Source organism: Podarcis gaigeae, assembly GCF_964106915.1.
Source record: "Podarcis gaigeae genome assembly, chromosome: 2".
In the NCBI taxonomy this organism is placed as follows: Eukaryota; Metazoa; Chordata; class Lepidosauria; order Squamata; family Lacertidae; genus Podarcis; species Podarcis gaigeae.
Window position 1 is genome coordinate 4,358,475 of NC_139679.1, and position 24,527 is coordinate 4,383,001.

Below are 24,527 nucleotides of genomic sequence, written 5' to 3' on the forward strand. Positions count from 1 at the left end.
TATCTCTGTTTCCTCTTTTCTAGGCTAAATATTGTGCATGGCTTCCACAAGATACACAGGTTTCACTGAGTTTCCAAGAGGAGGCAGTTTCATAGCTGTGAGGCAGTCAATGAGAGCAGTGCCTGTAGCCCCTTACCCCCTGCAGCATGTATTGTGATTCAGAGGACATGCTCAGCTGCTATTAAAAATCACAATGAAACCTAGGAGTAAAGGGCAACCTCTTTGCCATGCTGAGGCCTTAACTGGTTAACAAGCGATGAACAGTGAAAAGCAAGAAGATTTGGGATAAAGGAGCAAGAAGAGTCATATCTGGAGCACTGATAGGAATAGGAGATTCTGGGACTCAATGCCGACATCAGACCGCCTATCAAAAGGTGGAGGTAACCAAACTGGCTATACTTTGATTCTTTTATACAAGGGGAGGCCATTATGTTCCACCAGGTATTTAATGCAAATTTAATGCAAGGTATTTAATGCAAAATCTGTCTCTCAACTCCTCTACGCCTCAAACGTCTGATTCAATGGCTCATTCACCAGGTTTGAAGGCTTCCAGGCAAAGCTTCTCCGGTCCCTCCTACAAGTTCCAAATTGTGTTCCAAATGCAATGTTATTTTTAGAAACAGGTGAATGTCCTCTATCAACTAAAGCCCCGAGATACTGGCACAAGAGCTCAGTCTTTGGCCTAGGGAAGGGGTAACTTCCATACGTAAACAATGAGGAGTTTACCAGCTCATGGATGAATATTATGGTTAGAAAAGCCACTTTGATTGGTATACCACCTTCTCTCCTGTACCATCTGGGCTATGATACCGCCCTTGAATCTCTGAGGCAAAGGCTCTGGGACACATCACATAGTCATCTCCGATCTCAATCTCATGTTAACTATGGCCCATTAGAAGTAGGAATTCACTATGGGTTCAATTTTCAGACACCTGCATATCTTAGAAATTTGTCTGTATCGGTGTCTTTTCACCAAAGCCAGATTAAATGTATTCCCATCAGAAGTGCTAAATGGCAGACTGAGAGGCATCCCTTATCAAAATAGGATCTGTGTATGCTCTCAGGACGTTGACTGTATGAGGCATATTTTATTGCATTGCGGACAATATGATCAAGCTAGGGAAATATTGATTAAACCACTATTGGCAAACTGGCCGAGTCAATCTGAAGCCTACTATACCAAATATCTTCTGGACAACAAGTCCAATGATATCATAGCAGCATTGGCAAAGTTTTTTTCAGTAGTCATACAAATCAAACATCAACAAACCCATGACTAAACAAATAACACTTTGGTCTCCCTTCCCTGCGGGGTTGTCTGTATTAATCTGTATTTTATTCTGAATCCATGTTATGGGTCGTTGGACCGCAATAAAGATTATATATACAATGCCAATAATGACTGCAGAAAGATCAGAGTCATGTAAGTTCTTGCTGGTAAAAAGGAATCAACAGTATCTTACCTTGGCTCTTTTTCTAGCATGCCCATGATTGGAGGTCCGCCTCTGCAACAACAAAAAAAAGGAGAGGAGGAACAATGGTGGAAAAATCACTCCCGTTGCGCATTCTATGAGATGTAAGATTAGGAAGGGGGAATCACAACACATTGGGAGGAATTAAATGTAACAGTAGGGGAATTGTTCCATCAACACAAGCATTTCAGCTTGCTGGAAACAATGTTCTCTCCTCTCCCCACACATTTTTCTGGGGGTTCTCCTGATACACACTCCTAGGCAATCTGGGCAGGCACAGGGCTGAGGGGGAGTCCCACTGTGCTAGCAGAAGTCCATGCCATATATTATCTTGCAAGAATCTAATGCAAAGAGGTCAATTCTGCATACGTTTTGCAAAGGACCAAAACCAGCTATGGCAGGAAACTGCCATAACCATGTAGAGATAAAATAAGGAAATAAAATGCAAGAGAAACATTGTGTGGTCAAGTCCAGTTTAACCATCCAATTTCATGGATTTAAAAGGACGCCTACAATCGAGGTCTGTTAAAATCATGGTGTTCTTTCTCTCTCCTACAAGGGATGCGGGTGGCGCTGTGGTCTAAGCCACTGAGTCTCTTGGGCATGGGGCCTACAAATACATCTCAAAGCTCATCTTTTTCTGTGAAGTTTTTGCCAAATTTCACACTTCTCTCCAAAGTGATGTCTAGGTGTATAAAATTGCATTTGTCCATATCTCTCTTGCTCATCCCCTCAGTTCTCTCTTTTCACTGCTTAACCTTAGACTGCCACAACCCTTGGAGCAGGCATTTGCTTGTTAATTGCTATGCCTTCTGTGTTTTTTTGGAGCAGGATTTGTGTGTCTGCAATATAAAGTGGCTTGAACATCTTCCTGGGTCCATGTCCCACTCTTTTTTTAATACTGAAGAGATGAAGCCATCGTGACCACACTAAATCAGCAATTCTACACACACTTATCTGGGAGTAAGTCTCACTGAACTCAATGTGACTTACTTCTGGGTGGATTGTACTATAAGAAGTCCATAGACTCATTTATGCGATGGGGTAGAAAAAAGAAACAACAACAACAATAATTTATTTATTTATACCCAGCCACTCTGGGCGGCTTCCAAAAAAGTATTAAAATACTGTAATACATCAAACATTAAAAGCTTCCCTAAACAAGAATTACCTCTCCTCATACGAACTGACCTAGAACCTGCAATTATCATCTGAGGTCTTTCTTCATGTGCCTCCTCCACAATAAGTTTGGAGGGCAGCAACATGAGAACGGGCCTTTTCTGTGGTGGTCCCCCATTGGTGGAATGCTCTCCTCAGGGTGGCTTGCCAGGCACTTTCATTACGTATCTTTAGGTGCTAGATAATAATGATTCTCTCAAAGCAGGCCTTGGACTGATTAACATTCTGTGTCCTTTTACATATGTTTGTGTGAGTGGGGTTAATGTTTTGTTCTTGTTTTTATTATGTCTTTTGTGTTCCCATTTTGTATTCTTATGTTGTGAACCGCCCTGTGATCTTTGGATGGAGGGCAGTATACAAAACTAATAATAACAGCAGCAGCAGCAACACTGGCCTGGAAAAGATTTCCTAAAATGATCCAGCAAAGTGCAGTGGTACCTCTAGTTATGAACTTAATTCATTCTGGAGGTCCATTCTTAACCTGAAACTGTTCTTAACTAGAGGCATGCTTTCGCTAATGGGGCCTCTTGCTGCCGCTGCGCCGCCGGCACACAATTTCCGTTTTCATCCTGGGGCAAAGTTCTCAACTCAAGGTAACTCTTCCAGGTTAGCAGAGTTTGTAAACTGAGGCATTTGTAACTCGAGGTACCACTGTATATGGCAGCATGACAAGAACCTCACCACTGATTACCATGGCTCTTTCTCTAACAGTACCAGGTTCGCACCATGCTGAGATTAATGAGTAATTTCGTGGTAGAATACGGTACTGCAGAAGTCCAGAACTGCTGGAACCCCTAATTAAGTGAACTTAACAAAAGGGCAAAAAAAGGACCTCTGCCTGATATACTGCAATAGGGAGTCCAAGATCTGCTGCCAGTTTGCATTGGGCTTTGATGGGTCTGTTGGTATACATGAAATATCTTCTTCCAATTACCTGTGATTCTTGCCGTGTACTACTCTCGTCCCCATCCTTCTCAACTTCCTCTTTGCTTGGTGACCTGGATACAAATTTGTTTTTGTTCACAGATTCCTCAACCACTTTCTTTTCCAATTCTTTCATTATCTCCAGTGTCTCCTGTGTTGTGTTGCTGTTAGACATCTTCAGCACAGTATAGCGTTAGTGATGGACACCTGCAGGTAGGGACAGAAGGGATGGAGGTCAGTGCAACCAAGAATAAAGGCTTCTCTTTTTTTGTTTTGTTTTCCCATTCCCTTTCTTTCCCTTTTCATTTTTAAACAGAATTCCCTGTTTCCTTGCTCTTTGTCACATACTGAAGCTATACTTGCTCAGGATCTTGTCTCTAGAGTCCTTCTTCATGTTATTGAAGATCTGACACTACACTTTCCATATCTCTTTATGTCATCTGCTGGAAGGGGGTGCAGATGCAATATTCCATTTGGAGTTTAACCCTTTCCCTCCCCACTGCATTCCTGACAACACAATACAATCTAAATCAAATACCTAATGAATACACACTGGAAGTGAGGAACGGGTTTCAGGATTTCGATTTGGTGGACAGAGGCCTGAAGAACTATGGATGGAGGCTCGTAACATTATACAGGAGGCAGCAATGAAAAGGAAATGCAAGAAAGCAAAGTGGCTGTCCAATGAGGCCTTACAAATAGCAGGGGAGAGAAGGCAAGCAAAATGTGAGGGAGATAGGGGCAGTTACCCCATTCAGGGAGTCCCCCACACCTGCCCACTGTCCCCCAGAAACAGTACTTCTGTCTTCAGGATTCAACCTCAATCTGTTTGCCCCCAACCACCTCTGGACACCCACACAGGACGTTCACTGCCTTCGAGAGGTAGAGCTGGGTTATCATCCACATATTGGTGTACACCCAGCCCAACTCCCCTGATGATCTCTCATACAGAATGGAGGAGAGTACAGAGTCCTGAGGCACCCCACAAGTGGGTGCCCAGGGGTCCAAGCTGCTAACTGCATCATTGCCAGTGATAGCTTCCTTCACAATTTAAATAGCAGTGGACTGGAGGAGGCCATCTTCATCAAGATTACAGTGGCAGTGGGGGGAAGCCAAGCTCAACTTCTCCACTCACTGTAGTTCCAGCTGAGCACCACCATGGCAGCTATTTTTGTTTTTAAAAACCAGTCATGTTAAACACAAAAACTCATTTATGCCTGGCCCTCAATGGCTTTGCTTACCAGGGGCATAGGCAGGTTTTGCCTCCCTCTGCCACTGTGTGTGAAGGTACCTCTGAACTATATCACCAGTAAATGAATGCTTACTTCCCCACATAGAAATGCCTAGCAAAGTGTTGTATTTGGTGACACTCGTCTCGTGAAGACAAAACCTACTTCCCCCACCTGGTCTCTTGCATTAAAATGGATCTTTGTAGTTCTACTTGTGTATCTATCCACTAGCCTTTGCCTTTCTGTATCTGCTCGCTTAACTGAAGTAAAGCCATGATAACCTGCACATGAACCCTTCAAGAATGTGTTAGACCGAAATGCCTATACAGTCATACCTTGGATTCTGAACACCCTGGAACTCGGATGTTTTGGCTCCCCGAAGTGATTGTTCCTGTTTGCGAACGTTCTTTTGGAACCCAAATGTCTGACAAGGTTTCAGCGGCTTCTGATTGGCTGCAGAAGCTTCCTGCAACCAATCAGAAGCCACAATTTGGTTTTGGAAGTTGAACGGACGTCCAGAACGGATTCCATTCGACTTCCAAGGTACAACTATATATGGTATAGCAATACAATCTCTCTCTTTTTTACCTTGAACATCATAGAACTGGCCAAAACCTGTTTAAACTGCTTATACCTACCTAATGTGCCCAGGCCGCTTCTAACTGCTTTTTGCCAATACGTAGTTTTCTGGACCTGTGTCAGGTCTTTGTGTAGTCTTGTGTAAAAGAGAAGAGCACCACCCAAAGCCCTGGGTCAGTCCTCTTGGAGCGATAGCCCAGGGAATTGACCACTCAGCACTGTTTTCAAAATAAAGTCTGGTTGTGCCTACTTTCATGTTTCCCGACTCCGTCTCTTGATAGGGAATTTGGGCTCTACCTATCCATGGAACCAACAAAGGGCATATTTTTGCCACAGCTCCCCTACCCAACACACTAGACACTGGGTAGCCTGGTTCACTGAGAGGGATCCCACAGGTGTGTGCCATAGAAATGCACTCTGGCAACCCAAAGTACAGGTGTTCTTGCAACACACAAGCTACACGTGTAACTCATCATAATTATGGGCAATTTCTCAGTGCTCTAGAACAGAAGGTCTGCAATGTAACAGAAATGAACTTTCTATAAAAAATATGTTGTAATTATGCCACTCTTCTGCTAATTACACTGCATTCAATGTGGAATGTTATTTTGCCATGTTTTGTTTCATTATTTAAGACCTGTAAATCACTTAAGGATCCCTTTTGAAATATGACGTGGTTCAGAAATGATTTTAAATAAATAATAAATTAAGAAATAAATAAGGGGATGGTGAAGAAAACAATCTTCCCCATGAGAAACAAGGACAAAGCCAAGCTATGCATTTCAGGAACTGGAACTCAATTTTTATTTCAGTCTGGGAAAGGCCTACTGAAAGAGAAGCATGCAAGGTTTAAGTACGTAATTTAAAGTCAGCCATTAAATGAGCAAACATCTGTATAAGGATGTGAACCATAGTCTCCCACAGTTCTGTTACGCCCTTCCCTGCATTTAATTTGATTATGACAATCCCTTCTTTAAGAAATTTGTTCTTAACACTACTGCTTTCACCTATTTGTGTTTAAGAAAGCCGTTTTCCAGATCAAGTGCCATAATATCAACTTGGTATGTTTATATAAAGACATACCAGTTTACAGCATGAGATCACAAGGAACACAAAGAAACATTAGTAATTTTGACAGATGTTTATTCAGCAGAATCATAACATGCACCAAGAACAAGGTGAGATGCTCTTCAGGCATGAGGCATCTAACAGAGGCACCTAAGACCATTTATGCAAAAGCTAAGTCCCCACCATGACCACATATTTTCACCAGCCTCCCTCAAAACTCCTTTTTTGAATCACCTGAGTAGAAACTGCCACGTGCAGATCAAAATTTTACTTTAATGTGTTGTCAATTTTGCACATAGGTCTCTTGAAAAAAGAGGGGACGCAGGTGGCGCTGTGGGTTAAAGCCTCAGCGCCTAGGACTTGCCGATTGAAAGGTCGGCGGTTCGAATCCCTGCGGCGGGGTGCGCTCCCGCTGCTCGGTCCCAGCGCCTGCCAACCTAGCAGTTCGAAAGCACCTCCGGGTGCAAGTAGATAAATAGGGACCGCTTACCAGCGGGAAGGTAAACGGCGTTTCCGTGTGCAGCTCTGGCTCGCCAGATGCAGCTTTGTCACGCTGGCCACGTGACCCGGAAGTGTCTCCGGACAGCGCTGGCCCCTGGCCTCTTAAGTGAGATGGGCGCACAACCCCAGAGTCTGTCAAGACTGGCCCGTACAGGCAGGGGTACCTTTACCTTTACCTTTACCTCTTGAAAAAAGGCCATTATACTTACCGTAAAAGGTATTTCTGGATCCCATAAAAAGCTGCCACCAGATTGGGTTTAGGTTTGGTGCTGCCTGGAAGTCAATAGGCAACACTGCAAGCTTGCAATAATAAACAAACAATTCAAACTGGAAGCTTGTATCTCAGCTCCTCACTCCTTCCTCCCTCAGTTTTTTAGATTACAGGCCAGGAAGCGATGAGATTTGGTAATCGTATAGCGTGGGAGACAGCATTCAACAGGAAAATGTTGCCTAAAAGATTCACTGAGACTGATACAGTAGAATGATGGAGGAGAATCAGCTGCTGGCGGCCTAGGTGAGCTCTGGAATCAGCTTTACAGGACCCAGAAATACCTTTCACGGTAAGTATAACAGCCTTTTTCAAGAGACCTATGTGCAAAATTGGCAACACGTTAAAGTAAAATTTTAGGTGTTATGAAATACCTTTCATGCTAAGCATACAGGCCTTTTCTGGAGACCCCGTAAAAGCTGTGGACAGATTGGGATGTACAAAAGCCTACAGACCCATGAAGGGTGGGGCAAATAGAAAACTGCTGTTTAGATGGCTGGAAGGACATACTGTAATGCCCCCCTGCCAAAGGCAGCCTCAGCTGAGGCAAAAATGTGTCAATTATGTAATGATAAAGGATTGCAGGATGTGGCAATCATATGGGTGCTCTGACAATCTCTTGTAGAGGGGCATTTAGGGAGAAGGCTGCAGGCCTGGTCAAATGAGCCTTCATTCGTGTAGGTGGAGGGAGACATAAGCCAACAAGATGGATCCTTTTAGCCATCTAGCTTGGGCAGTAGATGAGACTCCCCATCAAGGGAGGAAGAAAGGAGGTCAAGAGCAAGCTGGTCCGACATATGGATGGTGTACGATGAATGTGGACCTTCCATGCTTACTAAGCATCAAGGGACTGTCATGTCTACTGACTGATGCACCGGGAAAAAGCCAAATGACAGAAGGATCAGTTTCTGTTGGCAATGGAATTGTGAAAGTACCTTTGGAAGGAATGATGAGTTGGTTTGCAGGATTAATCTATTCCTGTAGAGAAATCCAATGATGTCTCTGGGGCAGCCAGTGAAGATGCTTGTCCGATGTGGCAGCTGCTGCTGCTTTCCTGCTGACAGACAAGCTGCTCCACCTCATTGCAAGGTGAAGGTAGTGCCTTGAAGTGAGGGCAATCAGCTGCCCTGTTTTCCCTCAGCATGAGGGAAGGCAGCTCAGATCAGCAGTCTTATCAGCTGAAATCATCATGCAATAACGGTGGTGCCTTGAAATCAGCTGCCCTGCTCTCCCTCACAAGAGGAGCGATATATTGCTGCGTATTGCTAGGTCAAAATCGTTATCAACCAATATGTTGAAAAATTGCAAAGTGCTGAAACAGACCATGAAAATTGTAATTTGTAAATTGTAAAACTTTTAATTTGTACTGCTGCTGAGCACTGAACACACATTATTGCTTGTTTTGCAGCTACTGGCCTAGGAATTAACAATATAGAATTACCACTTACTAACCAAAGTCTGATTTCCAGACAATTACCATAGGGAGGCATGTCTAGATTAGCCATTAATGAGTTAAGAGAGTAGGACTTCAAGACAAACAGAGACCCTGTCAGTGACTGGCTGGATGAGAAAGAGTGGTGGCAGCCAGTGGCCCAGGAGACACCTGAGAGGGAAGGGAGCTTTGAACCAGGTTCAGACTGGTGGGACAGAGAGGAATCATCAGCAGGGAGTCATGGTGAAGGGGAGAGGCTTGAGGTAGCCACAGACGCTGATAGAGAAGGAGAAAGAGCAGGGGCTGTGTCTCCTGCTCTGCAATAGACTACTGAATTGGCTCCTTCCTCCAGCCCCATTCTGTAAGGTTCTGAACTTAGGCAGGAGGAACCAGATGCACAAATATAAGATAGGGGACACCTGGCTTACTAGCAGTACATGTGAAAAGAATCTATGGGTCTTGGTAGACCACAAGCTGAACATGAGTCAACAGTGTGATGCAGCAGCAAAAAAAAAACCCCAATGCTATTCTAGGCTGCATCAACAGTAGTGTCCAGATCTGAGGAAGTAATAGTACCACTCTATTCTGCCTTAGTCAGACCACACTTGGAATACAGTGGTATCTTGGTTCTCAAAATTAATCCGTTATGGAAGTCCATTCCAAAACCAAAGCGTTCCAAAACCAAGGCACACTTTCTCATAGAAAGTAATGCAAAATGGATAAATTCGTTCCAGACTTTTAGAAACAATCCCTAAAACAGCAGTTTAACCATTTACCTCTACTCTTAATGGTTCTCTTGACTTTGCAGCTTTTATCCATTTCCGCAGTCGCACAATCAATCAATCAATCAATCAGTAGCTGAACTGGGTTCCACACAGTCACAAAAATAAAACAAAAAGCCACAAAAACACAAAATAAATAGCAAAAACAGACAGATCTCAGCGTAGCATTCAGAACGGAAGTGTGGCCCTCGAAACGTAAGTTTGGCACACAGAACGGAAGCGTTGCACTCGAAATGGAAGTGTGGCACTCAAATCAGAAGCATAACACTCAAAACTGAGCACTTTCGCCTTCTGAAAAAAGTTCACAGACCAGAGCACTTACTTCCGAGTTTGCAGCGTTCGGGTTCCAAGTTCCAAATTTTTCAAGAACTAAGCTGTGCCACTGTACTGTGTCCAATTCTGGACACCACAATTTAAGAAGGATGTTGACAAGCTGGAACGTGTACAGAGGAGGGCAACCAAGATGATCAAGGGTCTGGAAACCAAGCCTTATGAGAAGCGCTTGAAGGAGCTGGGTATGTTTAGCCTGGAAAAGAGGAAACTGAGAGGAGATATGATAGCCATCTTCAAATATCTTAAGGGTTGTCACATGGAGGAGGGGGGATGCTTGTTTTCTCCTGCTCTGGAGGGTAGAACTTGAACCAATGGCTTCAAGTTGCAAGAAAGGAGATTCTGACTAAACATTCGGGAAAACTTTCTGACAGTGAGAGCTGTTCAACAGTGGAACAGACTCCCACGAGAGGTGGTAGTCTCTTCTTCCTTGGAGGTTTTAAAGCAGAAGTTGGATGGCCATCTGTCATGGATGCTTTACCTGAGATTCCTGAATTGCAGGGGGTGGAATAGATGATCCTTGGGGTCCCTTCCAACTCTAATATTCTATGATTCTCAGTGAAGGAACAAAGTGTCTAGCAAAAGGCTGGAACCATTAAGAAAAGCTGAGTCACAGCAAAAAAATGCAATAAATAAATAAATAGGGGGGGAAAGGGGCAGGAACTTTAGCTTCTGCAGCTGACTTGCTTAGCTGAGGGATCTGCTTTATGCTATCTCCTTGGTTACTGAGCAATAAAGTTAATTACTGCCAAGCCGTGCCCGTTTCTGCTTACAGTGTTGGACCATGGACAGAAGGGCTTTTCTGGCAGACTGACAGGCCCATGTAGTGCTACCCAAAGAAGGAGAGGCACACAAGGCCATTTACTACATGTTAAGGAGTGACTAATATCACTTAAATATGTTGCAGCAATCAGGGCACTTAAAAGGAAAGACTAATGGACAATAATGTGTGAAGTGGGGATTCTAATTCACGTTATTGTCTTGAGAACAGAATCAGTGAGCATTACTTGTTCAGGCTTACTCAACAGAGGGTAAAATCTTGTGTATGTAGTGCAAAACCACCTGTGTGATATTGGTCTGTCAATTCCATTCTCCATGTCGAATTTCAAAAACACCCAGCACAGTTCCTAACATTGTGGTTGCTGCCTTAATCAGACCTCAAGAAAGTAGTACCTTTGATTTGATTGATTTCAGCAACCTATACCCCACAGTTCTAACAAACTACTCAATGAGGCTAAGAACAATATTTAAGTAACACACCAAAGCTCATGAAAGATGTTCAAAACTGTATACAGTTGTACCTCGGGATGCGAACAGGATCTGTCCTACATAGAACGCTCTGCATAGGGAAGTTTTTTAAGGTTTAAGGTTTTACTATGTTTTTATATATTCTGGAAGCTGCCCAGAGTAGCTGGGGCAGCCAAGTCCTCCATTTACCACTGCTATATATGCTACCACCTCTAGAATGTCAAATCTGTACACCCTGAAGTTATATTTAGGCAATTTCACAAAGTATTTTTGTTCAATCAAGCAAACCCAATAATTCTTAAACACATGTTCAACATGAACGAACAGTGTGTCAAATTGGCAATTATGGATATGTCTGGCAGTAGTTCCCATTGTCATGGCAATATATTATCCATCTGTCTAGACAATAAATTTGACCCAGCATTTGAATTCTGACTTTGCTAATTCCACAACAGATCAGTGCTGGTCTCCCTACCTCCCTGTTGTTGTTTAGTCGTTTAGTCGTGTCCGACTCTTCGTGACCCCATGGACCAGAGAACGCCAGGCACCTCTGTCCTCCACTGCCTCCCGCAGTTTGGTCAAACTCATGCTGGTAACCTCGAAAACACTATCCAACCATCTCGTCCTCTGCCGTCCCCTTCTCCTTGTGCCCTCCATCTTTCCCAACATCAGAGTCTTCTCCAGGGAGTCTTCTCTTCTCATGAGGTGGCCAAAGTACTGGAGCCTTAGCTTCACAATCTGTCCTTCCAGTGAGCACTCAGGGCTGATTTCCTTAAGAATGGATAGGTTTGATTTTCTTGCAGTCCATGGGACTCTCAAGAGTCTCCTCCAGCACCAGAATTCAAAAGCATCAATTCTTTGGCGAACAGCCTTCTTTATGGTCCAGCTCTCACTTCCATACATCACTACTGGGAAAACCATAGCTTTAACTATACGAACCTTTGTTGGCAAGGTGATGTCTCTACTTCTCAAGATGCTGTCTAGGCCTGTCATTGCCCTTCTCCCAAGAAGCAGGCGTCTTTTAATTTCGTGGCTGCTGTCACCATCTGCAGTGATCATTGAGCCCAAGAAAGTAAAATCTCTCACTACCTCCATTTCTTCCCCTTCTATTTGCCAGGAGGTGATGGGACCAGTGGCCATGATCTTCGTTTTTTTGATGTTGAGCTTCAGACCATATTTTGCGCTCTCCTCTTTCACCCTCATTAAAAGGTTCTTTATTTCCTCCTCACTTTCTGCCATCAAGGTTGTGTCATCTGCATATCTGAGGTTGTTGATATTTCTTCCGGCAATCTTAATTCCGGCTAGGGATTCATCCAGCCCAGCCTTTCGTATGATGAATTCTGCATATAAGTTAAATAAGCAGGGAGACAGCCTTGTCGTACTCCTTTCCCAATTTTGAACCAATCAGTTGTTCCATATCCAGTTCTAACTGTAGCTTCTTGTCCCACATAGAGATTTCTCAGGAGACGGATGAGGTGATCAGGCACTCCCATTTCTTTAAGAACTTGCCATAGTCGACACAGTCAAAGGCTTTTGCATAGTCAATGAAGCAGAAGTAGATGTCTTTCTGGAACTCTCTAGCTTTCTCCATTATCCAGCGCATGTTTGCAATTTGGTCTCTGGTTCCTCTGCCTCTTCTAAATCCAGCTTGCACTTCTGGGAGTTCTCGGTCCACATACTGCTTGAGCCTTCCTTGTAGAATTTTAAGCATAACCTTGCTAGCGTGTGAAATGAGTGCAATTGTGCGGTAGTTGGAGCATTCTTTGGCACTGCCCTTCTTTGGGATTGGGATGTAGACTGATCTTCTCCAATCTTCTGGCCACTGCTGAGTTTTCCAAACTTGCTGGCATATTGAGTGTAGCACCTTAACAGCATCATCTTTTAAAATTTTAAATAGTTCAGCTGGAATACCATCACTTCCACTGGCCTTGTTATTTGCAGTGCTTTCTAAGGCCCATTTGACTTCACTTTCCAGGATGTCTGGCTCAAGGTCAGCAACCACACTACCTGGGGTATACGAGACATCCATTTCTTTCTGGTATAATTCCTCTGTGTATTCTTGCCACCTCTTCTTGATGTCTTCTGCTTCTGTTAGGTCCTTTCCACTTTTGTCCTTTATTATGGAAATCTTTGTACGAAATGTTCCTTTCATATCTCCAATTTTCTTGAACAGATCTCTGGTTCTTCCCATTCTATTGCTTTCCTCTATTTCTTTGCATTGCTCGTTTAAGAAGGTCTTCTTGTCTCTCCTTGCCATTCTTTGGAAATCTGCATTCAATTTCCTGTATCTTTCACCATCTCCCTCGCATTTTGCTTGCCTTCTCTCCCCCGCTATTTGTAAGGCCTCATTGGACAGCCACTTTGCTTTCTTGCATTTCCTTTCATTGGGATGGTTTTCGTTGCTGCCTCCTGTATAATGTTACGAGCCTCCATCCATAGTTCTTCAGGCATTCTGTCCACCAAATCTAAATCCTTAAACCTGTTCCTCACTTCCACTGTGTATTCATAAGGGATTTGACTTAGATTGTATCTTACCGGCCCAGTGGTTTTTCCTACTTTCTTCAGTTTAAGCTTGAATTTTGCTATAAGAAGCTGATGATCTGAGCCACAGTCAGCTCCAGGCCTTGTTTTTGCTGACTGTATAGAGCTTCTCCATCTTTGGCTGCAGAGAATATAATCAATCTGATTTCGATGCTGCCCATCTGGTGATGTCCATGTGTAGAGTCGTCTCTTGTGTTGTTGGAAAAGCGTGTTTGTGATGACCAGCTTGTTCTCTTGACAGAACTCTATTAGCCTTTGCCCTGCTTCGTTTTGATCTCCAAGGCCAAACTTGCCAGTTGTTCCTTTTATCTCTTGACTCCCTACTTTAGCATTCCAATCCCCTATAATGAGAAGAACATCCTTCTTTGGTGTCACTTCTATAAGGTCTTGTAAGTCTTCATAGAATTGGTCAATTTCAGTTTCTTCAGCAGAAGTAGTTGGTGCATAAACTTGGATTACTGTGATGTTAAAAGGTCTGCCTTGGATTCGTATCGAGATCATTCTATCATTTTGAGATTGCATCCCAGTACAGCTTTCGCCACTCTTTTGTTGACTATGAGGGCCACTCCATTTCTTTTACGGGTTTCTTGCCCACAGTAGTAGATATGATGGTCATCCGAACTGAATTCACCCATTCCCGTCCATTTTAGTTCACTGATGCCCAGGATGTCAATATTTATTCTTGCCATCTCATTTTTGACCACCTCCAGCTTACCCAGGTTCATGGTTCTTACATTCCAGGTTCCTATGCAATATTTTTCTTTACAGCGTTGGACTTTCCTTTCGCTTCCAGGCATATCCGCAACTGAGCGTCCTTTCGGCTTTGGCCCAGCCGCTTCATCAGCTCTGGATCTACTTGTACTTGCCCTCCGCTCTTCCCCAGTAGCATGTTGGACGCCTTCCGACCTGAGGGGCTCATCTTCCAGCGTCATATCTTTTATATGCCTGTTGTCTTTGTCCATGGAGTTTTCTTGGCAGGGATACTGGAGTGGCTTGCCGGTTCCTCCTCCAGGTGGATCACGTTTGGTCAAAACTCTCCACTATGGCCTGTTCATCTTGGGTGCCCTGCTCGGCATAGTTCATAGTTTCTCTGAGTGCTTCAAGCCCCTTCGCCACGGCAAGGCAGTGATCCATGAAGGGGCCCTACCTCCCTACACCTTGTCAAATCTGGGGTTAGACTATTGACATAGGGCTTTGATGGCAGGTATATTTATTGAGTTGCATCCAATGCTATCCAACTCAGAGTATACTCTTTGAAATTAATGGATCTGAGTTAGTTATATCTGTTAATGACAAGAGGTCTACACCAAGTCAGACGAGTACTGGATACCATTCATGAAGTGTGCAGCTTGGTTTTCTTACTTCAATTACCTGGCACTGTTAAAGAGCAAGTCCCAGTGCAGCGTGCTTGTCCTATGCGTGTAGAATAGTGAAGTTTGGACTGCTTAGCTTGATCTCTAAGAACCAAATTAGATGGGCCTTGCTGGGATCCAGCAAGAGAGTTGTTTTGGTTCTGTCCTGCACCATGTCAGATCAGGTGGCCATTTTATTCCCTATTCTGTGGTTCTCTACTCAAAAGATTCCTAGACACATAAGTGACTTCACTTAAAGTGGATTGGTTATAAATTATTTCAATAGTCCTTTCACACATGCAGTAGCTAATGAGCAGTAACAGCACAATGCAATTTTGGAGAGTGGCAATTCCAACCTATTAACAAGTTCAAATAGAAAGCTAAGAGATGGTAGCTCTTCATTAATTTGATCCAAATACAGACAGCCTGGATAGCCTGTAGTGTCCCTACCTCAAGCATCTATAAAATGGCAAGGTGCAAAGTTACTTTTACAAAATGCCTTACCAGGTTTGGCTACTGCATATTCCCTGCCCCAGTGGGGGTACCATTCTATCAGTAATGGGAGAGCGGCTCTGTGGTGACTCACTAAAGCCATGACAGCGCCCTCTACTTTGGCCGCTCTCACGGGGCAGCCATAGAGAGGAAAAGGGTAGGCTCAGAACAAGGCCTTTCTCTAGGGACCTCACATGGCTCTTCCATGCAGGTGGGTAAGCCAAGCTGCCTTCTTGCCTCTTGACTCTGTGTGACCCAAAAAGGCGGTGGCGGCAGCATCAGCCTGAGCCTGGCTTTACCTCGCCTAGCCTCTCCAGATACCTCCACTCGGGACTAAGCCAATGAGGTCCTGGACTCTGGCCCTCACTGCCTCTGGAGCCCCATGTGCTGACCTGCAGCTCACTTCAGAATTACCCCTGTGACTATTATGTAGGGAATGCTCTGGGACCACTTTTGGGGTCCAAAAAAGGGGGATGTGACTATTACATGGTGGCGAACAGTATGCGGTGATATACAGTAGGTAGAAATAGATAAATAAAAGAATGCACCTTGTTCCTGCATCTTCTGTTAGTTCGCTTAAAGAAGGTAATTTCCAGGGGGGAACTGAGTATTTTTTTTATGAAAAGGGGGTGGCAGGCCAAAAAAGTTTGGGAACCTCTGTTCTAAGAATTTGCTTTGAATGTGGTGTTTTATTGAGAAATCAATACAGCACTTTACCTTTTGGTTTAAACATAAGGCAGGCACATGACTTGCAAAAGTTATCCACTACAGCAAGCATGACCAATGGCCACTGATGACAGGAGATGTAGTCCAACATCTAAAGGGTAAGAATGCCAGGAATGGGGGTAGCTAGATTAGCTATGCCTGCCATAAAAGGTGAGAACATAATCTTTGGTGATCACTCATAGCCAAATAAGATTGTCTTCCATGAACATGGTCTTAACAGTGATTCCGTAAGTGACTGTGGAGGCCAATTCTGGATCCCCATGTACTTCCACAGTGGGGACATAGGTTTCCGGGTGGGAGTTGATCATGGTGAGGATTTCCAAAATGTGCCTTCCTCTTAGTTCATTTCTCCCTTTCATCCTGAGTTCGTCCATGACACCTTTGGTAAAGGCTGTTCTCCAACTGGAGCGCTCACAGGCAGGCCAGTGTTTCCCAGTTATCAGTGCTTATACTACATTTTTTTAAATTTGTCTTGAGAGCATCTTTAAATCTCTTTTGATATTCACCAGTATTTCAATTTCCATTCTTACGTTGGAAATGGAGTAGATGCTTTGGAAGATGATAATCAGGCATCTGAACAACATGACCAGTCCAACAAAGTTGATGTTGAAGAATCATTGCTTCGGCACTGGTGATCTTTGCTTCTTTCAGAACATAATGCACAGGTTGACTTGCTAATTGCATCTCTATCACCACTACCTAAAGTGGCCTCACTGCTGCCAGACATCAGGGGCAGCATGTACTGTTTTTGCCACTTGAGACAAAATGGGAAGTGCCACCTCACTGTCAGGCTGCCTGCCCTGCCAGTGGAAAAGCACCAATTCAGCACCAATTTCCAGCAAATCTCACCAAAATCTTGCAAAATCTCTCACACTCCATTAGATCTCACCAGAAATCAGCACCGATGCCAATGCCACTTCAGTGCCAGTGGTACAGACAGCATGGCGGGTGAGGTGCCCATGAGGGAGCAATCTTGGGGCCTTCAGCCACCCGAGGCAACTACTTCACCCCACAAAATTCCCCTCCCTTTGTGAAAGAGGATAACAGCTTCCTATTGGCTTTTAATTTTTGCTAAATTAGCCAGCTGCTGCAGGGATTCTTTATTTTTTTGGGTGCCACAAACTATGACAAGGGATTCTTCTAAGCAAACAAGTGCTTAAACACACACAATCGCAGTCTTCATACTTTCTAGGTAAATACACAACCACAAATTCACAAATGGTGCAGTTCTGAAAGTAAAGAGCTTTTTCATATGTTGATTATTTTGCACAAGGGAGGGGAAATGGCCAACATTTGTTACCTTCGATGGCCTGTAAATGCAATAAGCACACACACACACGCGCACACACACACACACACACACACACAGACCCCACTCAATGCTTTGAAACTGAAGTGACTGTACTAGGGGTGGTACCTTTGCTTGCTTTTAGTGACGCAAAGACAGTTACTTCCTGCCCGCCCCTGGTGGGAGAGAGCTGAAGGAGCTAACTAAATACGTTCCCCATTCACAAGAGGCTGGTCAGTATGTTTACAGCTATCAAACATACAATGAACTCCCTCTGGATTATTTCCCCCCAGCATTCAAACTAAAAGCAGCAGCATTCTGTGCTCCGCTGAAGTTTCTCATTAAAGAGCACAGAAAAGGCTCCTTCTCAGAAGGTTTTCCTTTCTGTGTGAATGAATCAGCCGCGCTCCCGCAGGACAAGCGTGGGAGTAAGCAAGGAGGCGGCTGACATGATCCACTGTGGCAAGCAGGACTTGCGGAGAAGTGGAAGTTCACAGGGCTCAGGAAGGAAGAAAAGGAGGTGGGCGACGAGGACAGGCAGGCTATGCCAATCACTTTCCGCCAGGCAGATAAAACAAATTATATAGCTACATCATCAGGAAAGCTACGCGTTAAAAATCTGGGTCAGGGAAGGAGAACACACACAGAAACACAGAGAGAGAGAGAGCAGCAGAGGAGAGATGCCGAGTCTTCTATTAAGTCTGAAGAGCTAAGTCAGGTGGAAGAAGCCAGACACAGCATCTTGAAGCACCAAACAATAATGGGTTTCTTCCGCTTGACCCACTGAAGCCAATGCTCGAATTACAGGTCCCCTTACTTACTGTGATGCCCTCCTAGCTGCTGCTTTATTATAATATTTTTTGTTAAGTTTCTTAAGCTTACAAAAATATGTGAATTGTCTCTTTTTCAAGTTGCTTTTTCTACAGATCAGTTTCGAAGGCTATTGGGGAGGCGGAGCATGATTTGGCTAAAATTGGGAAGAGTCAGAGGTTGAGATTTATGGGGGACCCTACTTTCCCTGCCCCGGCAACAAATCAAGCATTGACTGAAGTGAAGGCGAGCTGGCATTGTTCCATCATTTTACCCATCCCCACGGAAACTGATTAAAGAAAGGAAAAAAAGCTTTCTCCTTGAGATTCACTACAGCTAACAGCAGCCTGCTCCCTATCTGAATCAGATGTCAAAAACCAGGCTGAGCACACTAACAAATGTAATCCAGTCAACATCAAGGACCTTCTTCCTGAGGATAGCTAATTCTCTCAAAGGTTGCCTTATGAAAACTTCAAATAAACAAATAAAGATGCTGAGGAAGTTTTCCTTTAACTTTTCTCTGTCATGTGGTCATAAAAAGGCTCCCTTTGGGGTCAAAAGTAATTATATCAAGTTCAATCTTACTATTATTATTTTTTATCTGAGAATTCAAAAGGAATCCTATCCATTTCTAGAAACCAGATTCCTACACACAAAGCTGTCCTTGGAATATTAAGTGCATCAGCTTATTTTCAGCTTCCAGAGCCATTCTTAAGCAAGGTAGATGTCCATGGTAGACAAAGAGTGGAATTTAACATCACATTCTTCCAGTTGTTCCATCTGCAAAAGCATTTCAGCTTGCCCTTGGTCACCCTGGTTCATGACATTTGCCAGGAAAACGGCAGTGAGAGTGCAGCCTTCTTGGTTCTCCTCGCCTTCTCAGCAGCTTTTGATACTGTTGACCAGTCTTCTCTTACCCCACTGTCCTGATCACAGTTGTGAAGAATATTCTTACATCATGGGTGTTCTGTGTCACCATCAAGAAAAAGAGGTAGGAATAGGCCAATATATATGTGGACTGTCCCTGGATCAAGTGACCTTTCTTCTTTAAGTTCTCAAAGCTCTTACGCTAGCTAAACTAGCCAGTTTAACTGAGAATCAATCAAAGTCAGTCCTTCATTTGAAAAGTAAGACTTTAGAGCCATCTTGCCCAAAAATGGCATGTAGACATTCCATTTTGGCAACTGCAACCTGGGTTTAAGGAGCCATTTTGCGCTTAGCATGTGTAGCTGCGTTTCTAACACTGATTTAGAGTCAAGTGATATTAGTGGTGATGACACCCACTTCTGTCCCTCCAATTCATCTGAATCAGGAGTAGCAGTTCAGGTGCTTGTCTGTTGCCTGGAAGTGGCAATGAGCTGTATGCGGACCAATAAATTGAAACTGAATCCAGATAAGAAAGAGGTACTATGTGTTGCAAGTTCTCATGTTCAAGAAACATGGGGACTGCAAGTTCTGGATGGGTTTGCACTCCCCTGGAAGGAACAGATGCATAGCTCGTGGGTACTCCTTGATCCATCTAAGTCTCATGAGATCCAGGTGACCTTGGTGGTTAGGAGTGCCCATTTCCAGTTATGGCTGGTTCTTCAACTATGACCCTTCCTGGATAGGATATTGTGGTCACAATAATTCATGCTCTGGTAATTCCTAGTTCAGACTATTGCAATCAGGTCTATGTGGGGCTGCCCTTGAAAACAGCTTGGGAGCTGCTACTAGTGCAGAGTGCAACAGCAAGACTGCTGCTGATCATCTCTGACCAGACACATATTACACTGGTTGAAAGATTTGTACTGGTTGCCAATTCACTGCCAAACTGAATTTGACCTATCACTGTACACTTCCAACAACTGGTCAGGACACATTTCTTTACACTGCAGTTCTGTGTTTTGATATTCTGATGTTGGCAGGGCGTGTGTGTGTGCGTGCGTGCGTGTATTAATGGTTTTTATTATTCTAATGTATAGTGTATATATTTTTAACTGTGGTGTTTAGGTAACACAACTTGGGGCATTTGGAAACAAGCAGGATGTAAGCACAAATAATAAATGAAACAATTTTGGTTTTCCACAATATCCGAACTGAGGATTGTGGCTTCATCTCGGCAGTTTGTTCAGAGCAAAGCAGACACAGGTACTGGTTTGCACATAATGCTAAGCCAGCACACTTCCCAGCTTTGGAAGGGGGGGGGGGCTGACACAAACTTAAGAGTTAGCATGCATGCTCAGTAAGCCATGGTTTGGCTTATCACAGCATGTGTACTGGGCCTCTACTCAGACCTTAACAGTGTCTGTTCAGTCAAACCAGAGGCGGCAGAAAACACAGCTTTTGTCTCAGTTCTTTCCAAAACAAAAATTCCCAGTAGTAGGAGCAAATGCTAGTACCTCAGTTCTACAACTCTGCACAAGGTTTTGGCATTAACGTCACATCTCACTAAATTAGACCGTTCTGCAAGGTTAAATGACGATGTTCTTGTTCTCTATTTGCACACTGGCCTCTGGGTCAACCAATCTGAATCATGCCTCCATGGCAACAGGCTCCATCGCTACGAGCAACAAGACAAGTTTATTACAGTGGTACCTTGGTTTATGGACTTAATCCATTCCGGAAGTCCGTTCTTAAACCAAAACCATTCTTAAACCGAGACACGCCTTCCCTAATGGGGCCTCCTGCCGCCGCTGCCCTTACACCATTCAGATTCCGTTCTTAGACGGAGGTAAAGTTCACAAACCGGGACACTACTTCTGGTTTTGCGGAGTTCATATACTGAATAGTTCATAAACAGGGCTGTTCTTAAACTGAGGTACCACTGTATTATTATTATTATATTTGAAGGTTTCTTTTTTAAAAACTTGTCAGAAAACAACAGATTTAGCATCCCAATGCAAAGCAAAATCATGCTATCTACTAACCCAATGTAGAGAAGCCTGTACAGATCGTGGTGGGAGCAAAGAAGAGAGGAAACCAATTCTCAGAACAAACATAGCTGACCCAAAAGAAAATAATGCGTGCTTGACCCATTTTGTCCTAATGGTGAAGGGCATTTGATTGCATTAGAAGTCAAGTGTTTTGGGCCCATAATGCAATTTTCCAGGGACCTACAGTAAGTAACTAAATGCCACTGATTGGAACAACCTGCTCATCTTTCCTCCCATCCAGCCGCCTACATGCTCACCCCAACCACAAGTGATCTGTCGCGGGTGCTGAGGAATGCCACAGCTGTTTAAACTGGCAGGCATGAGCCATTACAGCACACTGCTCACAGCTCTGTCTTCAGTCCTCAGGTGCCAGTAGTGTTGTTGTTGTTTTAATAATAAAAAGAAAAAAGAAAAACACACCTACAAACAAACAAACCCTATGTGTAATAGCTGCTATTGGTGCTTTCCTTTTCTGGAGTTCTCTTGCGCGTGCCGGAACTCAAGCTTGTTGGGGCAACAACAAAAAAATTTACTGGCTATTACCACCATAAAATAAATTACAAAGACAAACAAGTCAGTATAAACCAAAATATACAGTATAAACAATTATGGATAATATTTAATAACAAAAATATACAGTGTACAAACATTCCAAGATCACAATGCAGCAACACACATTGAGTTCCAAACAGCAATTATATTGCATACAATTCACATTCTATAAACGGAGAGCTCACGCAACTCCCAGGGAACGTTACATTATGGGACAGCTCTTAAATATAATAAATCCTGTCAATGGCTGAAAGGAAAGTCCACAGTATATAAGTATATACTATGTATGAATATGGGGGTTGGGAATGTGGCTTGACGCATTTCAGAAACTTTTCATCACAATGAGAGCCAATCTAGCGTATTTTTGCTCTATAACACTCACTTTTTCCCTCCTAAAAAGTAAGGGGAAATGTGTGTGCGTCTTATGAAGAGAATGCAGGCTGTGCAGCTATCCCTCTTGCTGTTCTGGCTTCTGAGATTCAGAATATTTTTTTCTTGTTTTCCTCCTCCAAAAACTAGGTGCGTCTTGTGGTCTGGTGCGTCTTATAGAGCGAAAAATACGGTACATTTCAAAAATCCACTTAGAAGGTGGGGGACCTGCAGCTTTCAAATGATGACCAAGCATCACTCTCCTCAGAATTGCACAAAACATATTCTGTGATTTTAAAGTGTTTTTAGGCCTCAGAGCCTACAATGGAAAGCTTCCTTATGGGGCAATCTTCACTGTGCTAATATGTATTGATTTCAGTGGTTCAAGCATCTTACTGAGCTTTGAGAACCACTGGGCTCAGCTTCCTCAGGAAACCAACACTCCAGCGGGCAGTGACTCCAATCAGCCAGAGGCAAACAAGTACTGGGGCTTTCAAGGCTTGAGAAAATTATTCAGACACTGAGAAATCATTACTTGAATTGTATTTCAAGTATTTGTAACCTGAATTCCATTTCATCAGTTCCCGTCTTTTGGCAGTTTGGATGCTAATTTTATCACAATCAAGGCTAGCTAATATTTGTAGACCCATGCAAGTGGGGGTATTTCAAAATAAACTTAAAAGACATGCAGGGTAGCTGGCTCCCCCCCCCCCACACACACCCTTTTTAGGGAAGTCTGTCTCACACTTTTAAATAAACTTATTTTCTGAGATGAGCCCTTTCTATTCTTTTCCTGCTCCCTACTCCAAGTTCTTCCTAAGAAATGAATTCTTCAAAATGCTAGGGGTTCATTCTGCACTAGAAAAACTGCAGGATCCCCTCGGGGCACATGAAATTGAATCCAAAACAAAGACTGAGTAAAGGAACAAGAATGCATTCATTCTCATCCCTACAAGAATATTACCTCTGCTCCATTCTCGTTAAGTGGAGCATGGCTTCCTTTTATCTAGATAATGCTGGAATATCTTGTATCCATCTTTGTGCGGAGTGCATAACTGAGGAAGAAGAGATTTTCTCAGACATTACAGTGGCTAGACGGTCACTTCACACTCTGTTCTCAGAGCAGCTGTTAGAATGCTAATAGCCTGGATAGCTTGAGAGAGAGAAAGCAGCCCAGAGGTCTTCTGACATACAGGTGCAATCAGCACCTCTAATTAGTACAGCAGCCAGTGACAAAACAAATCCACCAAAGGGATTAAAATTATTGCCACCAAGGATTTCACTTGGCTGGCTGGATTTTCATGACATAACTCACACCAAGTGAGCAGAGTTTGCAAGCTCGGCAAATCAAGACAGATGTCACCTTGTTGCTCATAATATCCCCACATCATTGGAACTGCTTGCCTAAATCTCTCTCTTGCAACACAGCATCACCAATGGTATCAGAAAGGCAGAGCGTAAGTAGAGAAAAAGGACAGAGAGGAAAGTTGCTGACTAGGGACGCAGCTAGATTGGTAAAGAAAAAGTGTTTTATATGCGTTTTGTATACAATATAACACTGTGACACCAGATGGTGCTATGGAGTTCTATTTTTGCCAACATGATTTCTCATTACAGTGGTACCTCTGGATACGAACAGGATCCACTGCGGATCCCCATTCACATCCTGAAGCAAACGCAACCCCCGGGTCGCGATTCGCTGCTTCCGTGCATGTGTGTGACGTCATTTTGATGGTCTGCACATGCACCAGCGGCAAAACCCAGAAGTAACACGTTCCGTTACTTCCGGGTCGCCGTGGAGCGCAACCCGAAAGCGCTCAACCTGAAGCATATTTAACCCGAGGTAAATATGACTATATAAAGGTTACAATGCATTTTTCTGAAGCACTTCTTTGATGTGTCTAGATCCAGCCTATGTAAACGCAGGCAACTATTGGTTAAAAACCAGCCAACAATCTCATGCTGACAACCGATAGTGGTGAATCTGCAATAATGTCCAGGGATTTGAGCACCTCCATAAACATAGTGAGAGACATACAAAGATGTCCATTCACCACACAATTATATACATGTAGCATGGGTGCAGTTTCATATGACAAAGCAAGAGCTGTATATTGGAAGCAGTTTCCAATGGCCAGTAGAGAGGGCTATGGGTGAACTCCTGCAGGGGGGAATTCAAGTCCAGCTTTATGCTGTTAAATCCACTGAGTCAAGCTGCCAGCCCACCCACTCCAGTGGTATAGCTGCAGAGGTTGGCCTAGCCTAGCATCTCAAGGTGTTACCTCATGTTTCTATTGTTGCCCTGACATCTTCACCTCTGGTTGTCATGGCAACAGGTCCCCAGCAAGTGACCTTCAGAGCTGCCTCTGACCATGGAAGCTCCAGATGGCCATCACCTTGAATTTGTCTGGCCCCCACCGGATCTTGTGGCAGTGAGTTTCACAGTATGCTTGAACTTGCTGCCCATCAA

At 43.7% G+C, this 24,527-nt stretch overlaps 1 protein-coding gene across 11 annotated transcripts in view; it reads right to left on the reverse strand.

Moving 5' to 3' along the window:
* The window catches only part of R3HDM2 (R3H domain containing 2), a 143,235-nt gene that overhangs the window by 68,473 nt on the left and 50,235 nt on the right, over positions 1–24,527 (reverse strand). For all 11 annotated transcript variants that reach the window (XM_083729163.1, XM_083729162.1, XM_083729167.1 and 8 more), the window contains exons 2-3: positions 3,586–3,782; positions 1,464–1,505 (exon numbers count right to left, since the gene is read on the reverse strand). In XM_083729163.1, the coding sequence (XP_083585289.1) occupies positions 1,464–1,505; positions 3,586–3,750 (207 nt within the window). In that variant the 5' untranslated portion in view covers positions 3,751–3,782. The remainder of the gene's footprint in view (positions 1–1,463; positions 1,506–3,585; positions 3,783–24,527) is intronic.